The sequence below is a fragment of the Triticum aestivum genome, chromosome 5D (assembly GCF_018294505.1).
Source record: "Triticum aestivum cultivar Chinese Spring chromosome 5D, IWGSC CS RefSeq v2.1, whole genome shotgun sequence".
NCBI lineage: Eukaryota > Viridiplantae > Streptophyta > Magnoliopsida > Poales > Poaceae > Triticum > Triticum aestivum.
In genome coordinates, this window is record NC_057808.1 from 227,897,084 (window position 1) to 227,905,532 (window position 8,449).

General features: G+C 43.6%; 2 protein-coding genes across 3 annotated transcripts in view; both read right to left on the bottom strand.

Annotated features, from left to right (window-relative positions):
- The window catches only part of LOC123120315 (ubiquitin-like protein 5), a 2,672-nt gene extending 1,327 nt beyond the window's left edge, over positions 1-1,345 (bottom strand). The window contains exon 1 of the mRNA XM_044540286.1: positions 1,002-1,345. Coding sequence (XP_044396221.1) covers positions 1,004-1,225 — 222 coding nt within the window. The 5' untranslated portion in view covers positions 1,226-1,345 and the 3' untranslated portion in view covers positions 1,002-1,003. The remainder of the gene's footprint in view (positions 1-1,001) is intronic.
- A 2,440-nt stretch (positions 1,346-3,785) lies between these two features.
- Positions 3,786-8,155, bottom strand: LOC100192177 (meiotic recombination protein DMC1 homolog B). Of its 2 annotated transcripts, none has more exons than XM_044540288.1 (15): positions 8,018-8,155; positions 7,820-7,932; positions 6,869-6,960; positions 6,624-6,695; positions 6,438-6,476; positions 6,197-6,248; positions 6,069-6,114; positions 5,569-5,614; positions 5,418-5,479; positions 5,250-5,316; positions 5,070-5,162; positions 4,913-4,981; positions 4,722-4,800; positions 4,466-4,632; positions 3,786-4,248 (listed from the first exon to the last, which is right to left on the bottom strand). In XM_044540288.1, exons 2-15 carry the CDS (start codon positions 7,917-7,919, stop codon positions 4,204-4,206), a joined length of 1,029 nt encoding a protein of 342 aa, XP_044396223.1. In that variant the 5' UTR covers positions 7,920-7,932; positions 8,018-8,155; the 3' UTR covers positions 3,786-4,203. The 2 variants fall into 2 exon arrangements, with proteins under 2 accessions (XP_044396223.1, XP_044396222.1); XM_044540287.1 differs by having other exon boundaries at positions 6,197-6,254.
- Between the last annotated feature and the right edge of the window lie 294 nt (positions 8,156-8,449).

Sequence of the window (8,449 nt, forward strand, 5' to 3'; positions counted from 1 at the left end):
ATCAGAGTGATCAGTTCCGCACACAGTATTCAAACTTGAGTCTGCGAAGAGATGCCACCGCGTTCTTGCATCTGGGCTAAGAGCCCATCCACTGCAACATTTTAGAGCATTTGCAAAAATCTATCAAGCTAAACAACGAAACCTGGTGGCTGACATAACAAGCATAAAACGGAGAACTTCAGGGCATGCTATTTACAAATGAGTGAGCATGGCATGACTCTTACAAATACACAAATCTTGTACTATCTAGCAACTACAATACTACATCCTTATTTTTTTTACGGGGAGCAACTACAACCATGTTATTTCCACTCAGGCCTTGTACAATGGTGGGTGCTTATGCCAGGTGCTCAAGGAAAAAGACTAGCGTTGCGTCGCAAATAAACGTGGTCTCGCAATGCGGAGGTGCTAGTCAGAGGTGCTTCAGTTGCTTTAACGTTGGCGTAGCGCCTGGCCTGGCACCCGTTCTCTCCAACGCTGGGATGTTACACAACTAAAATAATGATCGCATGTTCAGCTCCCTCCGCTAAAATAACGCTCACACGCTCAGCTCCCTCCTCCTCACGCTATCCTCTCATCTCCTCCGTATTCTGACCGCACAAAACACCAAAGCACAATCTCAATTCTCAAGTTGATTCTATTCAGCTCACAGAGACTAGTTCAATAACTCAGATGTGCACAGAACCTCGATTTAGATACATGGTAAGCTACACCCTCTCACTTGCTTAGCATAGTTGTCAGAGATGCCCAATTTATCAGTACAAACGAATATCAGATAAAACTCAAATATCCAGAGGCAACTTCAAGCCTTCACAGTCGACGAGTCTCTCAAAACTAAAACCATCCCAAGCGGAGTCCCCCCAAAATTAAACCCTCCTAATCGAGGAGTACTAATAAACCATCCTAATCGACGAACACCGCTAAGAACCGTAACACGTCGAGAGGCAATTTCGACGGAGCAGCAGCAAAATTACATGGAGGAAACGAGGGGAGAAATTTACTTCTAGTTGTAGTAGAGCTCGAGGCCCATGCCGTCGTGGATCTCGTAGTCGCCGAGGGTGATGTGGTCCTTGTAGATGGTGTACCACTTCTGGATGCGGATCTTCTCGGGCCTGGTTCCCGTCTGCGCCGCGACGAGCTTCTTCAGGTCGCCGATGGTGTCGTCCTCGTTGCACTTCACCCGCACCTTCTTCCCCAGCCTGTCGTTCAGCACCACCTCGATCATCTTCTCCGCTGCTCCCTCCCAAACCCTAGCTCCTCACGAACCTGCGCCCCGCGAAATCTCTCGAAGGATGATTTTTTTTTCTCGAAGAGACGAAGAGGCTTGTGTGCGGTGCGGGCCATGGAGTTTCCACATTCGAGTTTAGACGCACCCTGTGAACAGTAATAAAACTAGAAAAATAATAAAGAGCATAATTGGTTTGCTGCTAAAAATTGGCATGCCAAATATTGGGTACTACTTAGTTGGTTCTTGCCTATCTCACATAAAATTGCCAATAATTGGCAAGTTTTGGTAATTCCAATAGTTGGCAAGTTTTGGTATTGGCAAGCCAAATATTAGCAACAAACCAATTATGCTCAAAATATTTCTGATTTTTTAACAAACATCGTTGATTTTTTTTCCCAGACCTCCATGAATGAATTTGCACGCAGCTGTAAAACTAGGCATTGTTTGTTGTAAAGAAAACCCAGAAATTTTCTATTTTTTAGATTTTATATTGTTCATAGCAGGAGTATTTGAGCTCGGGATTAAAAAAGCACTTTCGGTGTGGAGGCTGCTTTCTACAGTACGAGACGGCTTCTGTTATCGTATCTGCACTGTTCATCCGTAGGTGGACTGGTCGCGTTTGACTACAGATCGAACCCCGGCGAGTCTCTTCGACTTTGAATTCAAAATTTTCAACTACATATTCGAGAGTCCCCCCCCCTCCCCCGCCAGCCTGTTCAGGAGGAAAAAGATGGTTGACATATAAATACTTTAATGTATTTCTTTATCTTCCAGGTTGTTCGTAAGGCTGGTTTGATTAATAAATTTGTGCATCTTACTTTTTAGAAAAAGATAACTCAGAGGTGTAGATGTCTGAGATTGTAGTGACAAGGGCTCACATAGGCACGAAGCCTTTTTATCCTTCACCTTACTCCCATGAAACCATAGAGCTGCGGCACCTATCTACCTACTCCCAGCAAAATTATGAGCCCTTCTCGGGAGGGGCGGTGACCCCATTGTTTCGGGCTGGCGGTGATTTGGTAAAAAAAAAAATCATTTTATGTTTTGGTGGTGAAAGAAAGCTGGTTGTAGTCTAGATTTCTTGGTTGAGAGCCTGCTAGCTGATTGTAATAGACATTTTTCGCTTTTGATACATTACTAAAATCCTAGTTTCGATGCAAAAAAAGGAAATAGACTATAATACCCTTTATATGAAGGGGTATGTTTAAATTTCCACCATTAATTCTATAGACGTGGGAGTGTACAAAGCAGAACCCTAGAGAACCAGTTTAACTAGCAAACTCCTTGATTGTGGTTCATTCTATATCAGCTTTTGATTTTTGTTAATACCACAAAAATGTTCAGTAAACCGAACATCACTACGCAACGGAAATGAGAAGCTTCAAGGAACTTACATACATTCTGATTTTTTTTGTGGGTGAAAAATCGTATTACTTAACTCCTAGTGTTCATACAATCAGCAAGAGCTAGCTCTATAGCATCATCTGGGCAGAACCGACCCAAGTCATGGTCCTACTTCCATTCTAGCAAATCTAGCTAAGCTATCACTAACGTACGGTTAACATGAGTAATACAAGAATCACGGAGACCCATAAGGTACTTGATCTTCCTAACTATCAGTGAATAAACTGATCTGTCCAAATCCCTCGGCTGGATCAATTTGGCTACAATGATCGAGTCCATCTCCACAATGATAGGTAGGTCACGCACACAATTCGGCTTCCAAAGCTTCACAACAAGAGAAAAGTTCTCTACAAGATGAGAATATAATGCTTCCTTTGTCATGCGTAGGACCAATGAACCATACCGACCCCTCCTTTACGATCCTCGGTATAAGATCCATCAATGTTCAGCTTGACCAAACCAACATTACGCGGACTCCACATTCTGCATTGTTGCTGCAAATCTCTGCGGCTTCTTTTCTTGAGACGCACATCTCACTGCGAGCAGAGTTCGTGCAGACCTCATCTGGTGCTATTATACGTCGATATTTTCATGCCGACTAGATTATTGGACACCAAGCAAGCTGACAATTAAACATTTATCCATGAAAACATCCACCTTTGTGCATTGCAACTAATGTGATATAGATATCTCTATCTCTGTAGGGAACACAATCAACCATAAGTTGCGGAGGCAGGGTTGAGCGGACTAAATGAGATATGTCCGAACCCTGACCACACTTTTTTTATTTTTCACTCATATTTCTTTCTCCCTTGCTGGCTGACATGTAGGAATCATCCCCTGCCAAATGGAGAGCAAACCAGAAAAAAAACAAAGAGTAGAATAAACCAGCCGATGTGGCATGCACATCAGCACTAAAGCAGAAAAATATATATTAAATGGGGTAATTTGTGGCACAAGTTTGCTTAAAATTGGTAAAAACATGGGAAAACTCCAAAATGTTGTAATTGCTGCCACGAACATGAAACTAGAGGATAAAAAATGGAATTCACTTCAATGCTTATTTAGAAAAAATGGAATTCACTTCAATGCTTATTTAGAGCTCGATCCATGCAAGATAATGGAGTCCACTATTACTCATACAGAGAGAGAATGGAAGATCACTTTGTGTATATAAGTAACAAAAGCATATGACTATTGAATATTGATGCAGTTTTTAAGCTAGAATCTAGAGACGGACTATTTCATTCTTCAAAGAATAAGACAGACTATTTCATTTTCATATCCTTCAGTTTGGTGTCTCCCTGAAGCAAAAAACATGTTAACCTTACATCTCCACTACATCAGGCTAAGGTCTTATGATGAGTCATGCGAGATAACTTTTGTCCTCAGCACAAATCCTTAAGGCATTACAAGCTTACGGAACACCCAACAGGAGGTATAAACAGCATAGAGGTTGCCCAATTTCTTTTCTGCAGTGGCAAAAACAGAGTAACGGTGCAGTAGCCTTTGTCGATTTTGCTAGCAGAACTATTCAACAGTTTAAGACAGGAAGCGCCCTGGATGAACAATCAGTCTTTCACATCCATCAATCCGCCTGTTGTGATCTGGAAAACGTGTTGGTGGTCAAGGGAAACAATTTCTCGACATCTGATCGTCGCTAATTTGTGCTACGTGAAGCTTCAGTAAAGGAGGTTAACAACTAGAACTAAATCATAAACTTTGCTGTGCAAGTCTGAGCAAAACAATCCTATCAAGAGTTCAACAACCAAACAAATTAAAGCAATGAATAGCGCACAAGCAGTAAACAAGTAGTATAGAGCAAAAGGATATAGCTTCTCCCTCGGGAAGGTTAGGGGCGTCAAAGATCTTGCAGACACGCTGCTCGCCTTTGCCTTTCCTCAGCATCAACCGGATGGTGGCTGCATGCGCCAGCACGTGGCCTCCCGCCGGCTTTTTGGGGTCAGTGATGAACATACCACCACCTGGGTCCGCAATCACTGGAACAAGGAAAGAACTTATATGATTTGAGATCCACGAATATAAGGAGCTCTTTCTTGGAACAGACAGGATAGATTGGAAAGCACACCTTGGTTGGTGATGTACACTGCAACATTGAACTCCTCAGCAATCTTTGTAAGGCGGGACAGCATTTGTGCCAGCTTTTGCTGCAGTTCCAGAGCACATCACTTAAAGCAAGTGTATAAAATGCAAGCAGCATTCGACTACTTCATGAGTTGCTTGATTTTTTCATGTAGTTAGCTAGTTACAGTAGAATACCTGACGCTCTGCAAGTTCACCCCTACCACTGAAATCAACACGGAACAGCGCAATCACAGAATCCACGATCTATCATTTCCAAGTCAAACAAAGAACACATGAGCACAGTTGAGATCTATCAACTTGTAAATTTACATGGCAGCAAAGTCATGCGTACCAGAAGCCTGAAAGGCTCTTCAGCCATCTTGGCAGCAAGGCCCAGGAGTAAGTTGTACTGGTGCTCATAGGTGTAGGCACGAGCATATATGATCTAAAACAGAAAGATCACAAATTAAACAAAGATCTCGATCTATTCTTCCTTAAATGGGTTATAAGAGAGATGTAAAAGGACCCATACATTGTCAAGAACAGCATTGGCATCCATCCCAAATCTCTCAGCAATTGGCACAATGCGTTCAGGCCGGCTGATAACTCCGTTAAGGGAACAGTTTCGAGAAATACAGGAATGTAAATGAATTCATCGAACAAATCAGCTATAGGTATTACTAAGGAATTCAAAGGATACAATGTTCCCTCAGTGTCAATGTAGGCAACCTTCCCGTTCCCACCATGCATGTGGAGTGGAAGCTGTTATACATTTGATTAAACATGGAGAGTTATTCATGGATTCTGTTCTAGTGAGGTTTCATCGATAAAATACAAGGCAGGAAATGGACCTGAGTGGAGACACAAAGAGTATGAGCCAACTGGGTCTTCCCTGACCTGCAAGACAAAGTAAATAATATGGATTTTAACGCTAGAAAGTTGGAATTGAGAAATGGTTGAGTAACAAATGTGCTTTGGAAATCAACATTACAACTGTGCTCAATAATAAGAGCAGGTGCGTGTTGCATCAGGGAAATAGTGATAGTAATATTGATGTAGATTTGTTTGAGTTTTGGCATGCAACATGTATCCAGTATTCAATGTTAGCATCACAGCAACCATGCTTTCGAATTCTTATATGCACTACCATCAATACCTCTGGAAGACTAGACAGTAGAAAAGGAGGTGAAAGAAGCTTATGAGAGTTTTAGCACCATGTACTAAAAAATTACTAGGACTAGCTACTGCCAAATATGGCACAAATCATACATAACAGAGCTACAACTAATAGGCGGTCCCTGCAAAAAAAGAAGAAACCAAGAAGAAAATGGTAACGGGAACATTTACTCACCGGAACTCTCCAAATGCCTCTGTGATACAGAGTGTTTCAATCCCTCCTTCAAATTACGCAAATATTTGAATAGGTTAGAGCATAACATCAGGAATAATCAGAACAGAATCAAGGATGACATATGTTACCTCCAAGCAGCTCATCAAGCGTTTGGCTCCCAGTGGTAATCCGGACAACAGACTTTCGCTTCAATATACGGAAAAGTAAATCAAACAACCGGGCAGTACACAGGTGGAGTAATGAAAGCACTCAAGCAGATTCCAAAAACAAACTATTATTTACAGTAAGTTTAGCATAGTAGCACTATGGCCAAAACAGTACTAAACTGTATGATCGTCCTTAATCAGTAGCTTAGCTCCTAAACCTCACCTTAATAAGGAGATCACTTCCTGTCATGAAACCCTGACTCTGAAAATCAAATAGTACACAAACTTCAGAAGATTCTATCGCATAGCACAGATGGCACAGAGGTTGTAAACCAGAATCAATGCAAAGAGAATAATATGGCACAGAAGTTCTAAACCAGAATCAATGCAAAGATGATAACAATCATACCAGAAGTTTTTCAGCAGCCTCACAGATCTTATCAACCTTCGCTTCAGACAAGCCCTTAATCCCTGTAAGGCTCTGCAAGATGAATCCGTACATTGATACTGAAACAACATCAATCATGTGTTGAAACTTGAATACATAAAGCTACTAATAACAGTCATGTGTCGTGCACCAGAAATCAACTTCAGCATGCAACCACAAATTTTAGGGAGAATGCGTGCAGATTTAGGCTCTGAAGGGATTTTGACCTTCTTGGTGTGCATCATCAGCCCATTGCAAGTGTAGATCCCCGCATCCTGCAGCTTCTTCACGTCTCCTGAGTTTATTCCCTGCGAGATCACTGTTTGGACGAGTGATTAGTTACAGCGTTACAAGGAATGTTACGGCTTAGGATTCAAATTCATGGCAATGAACAAAGTGCACGACGAACCAATTGGATCACGCAAACAAAACACAAGCGCGGATCACATCTAGGCAAATGTTTAAAGTAAACTTGCTAAACTCGCGGAAGCTACCCGTAATTATGGAACATAACAGGTGAACATTCAGAAAAAAAAAGTGGAACAGATAAGGAAGACAGGCTTAAAACCCTACGCCTCGAAGTGCAGGAAAACGCGTCCGTAATTGGTCCAAGTTTCCACAGAAAACCCACGCGATTGAACTGTATCTAGTTTCGAATTCGAAAGGATTCTACAGCCAGTGATCGCTACGGCAGATTAAACGCATGGCAGCTCAAAATTGGGGCTAAATTCAGACTAATTCGTGGAGAAAAAACGGCACCACACAGCGATTAGCACAAACTAGCCGGTAAAGAGAAATCAAGTGGGGGGCATCAACAAAGCTGCACGAAATTAGGCTACCAAAGGGCGCTAGTTAATCCCCAGATTGCACGACATAGGGGAGAAAATCAAAACCAACGCAACAGGAGCACACGACCACGCGCTGCACGCACCAAAAACCAACCAAATGTGGAGGCTAAGCGAAATCCGCACCAAATCCATCTCCAAACAGCACGAAATTGCGACCGAAACGCGCGAACTTAGAGGCGGAAGCACCCGGGACGCAACGGTGAGCAGGCCTAACCCCCACGCGCCGACACGCGCGCGACGCAGGCACACGAACAAGCAAGTAAATGCAGCACCGGAGACGGGGCGGCGGGAGGGTTTGGAGAGGAGAGGGGTTGGAGGCGGCGAACGTACACTTGTCGATGGACTCGAAGCACTCCTCCTCCTCCTCCACCCGGTCGGCCTCCATGAGCTGGAGCTGCCCGCCCTCGTCGTACTGCTTGGACGGCGCCATCCCGCGTGTCCGCCTGCGTCAGAGGAGAAGGTGTCAGGAGCGAGCACTGGGACACGCGAGCGAAGACGGCGAGTGGAAGCGGTGGAGGAGGACGAGACCTGTAAGAGGCGGAGGTTCGCGTGCTGCTGGAGGAGAAGTGGGGCGGAGGCTGGGGGAGAGGGGAGGTTTGGGAAGCGCAGGTGCGGGTGGAATGTGGATCACTGCGGCTGCGACGAGGTGGGGGTTATTTGAAGGCCTCGCACGAGGAACTTGTGAGCCGTAACACCAAGCCCACGCTCGTTGCTGCTGCCAGCTAAGCCTTTTACGGCCCATTCAAAATTCAAAATTTTGAACAGGACGCCGACGTGCCAATCAAGCAATCTAGTAAGAACCGCTTTGATTCTTAACCCGGTTGATATACCAACTCTTTTGTAAAAGGTGTTCCCTCTTGTTAGGGTGATGGCCTTGCAATAAAAAGTATTTTGATGTTAAAATAAAAGTGTACCCTCTCGTTAGGTAACTAGCAAACATGCATGTGTGTTGCAATTGGA

What these genes read in the sequence shown, in the direction of transcription:
- LOC100192177 (XM_044540287.1), bottom strand. Translation starts at nt 7,919, where the DNA reads ATGGCGCCGTCCAAGCAGTACGACGAGGGCGGGCAGCTCCAGCTCATG. An exon ending in GAAGTGATCTCCTTATTAAG is followed by an intron (nt 6,255 to 6,437) that starts GTGAGGTTTAGG and finishes CGTATATTGAAG; the next exon opens with CGAAAGTCTGTTGTCCGGAT. An exon ending in GAGGCATTTGGAGAGTTCCG is followed by an intron (nt 5,615 to 6,068) that starts GTGAGTAAATGT and finishes TTTGTCTTGCAG; the next exon opens with GTCAGGGAAGACCCAGTTGG.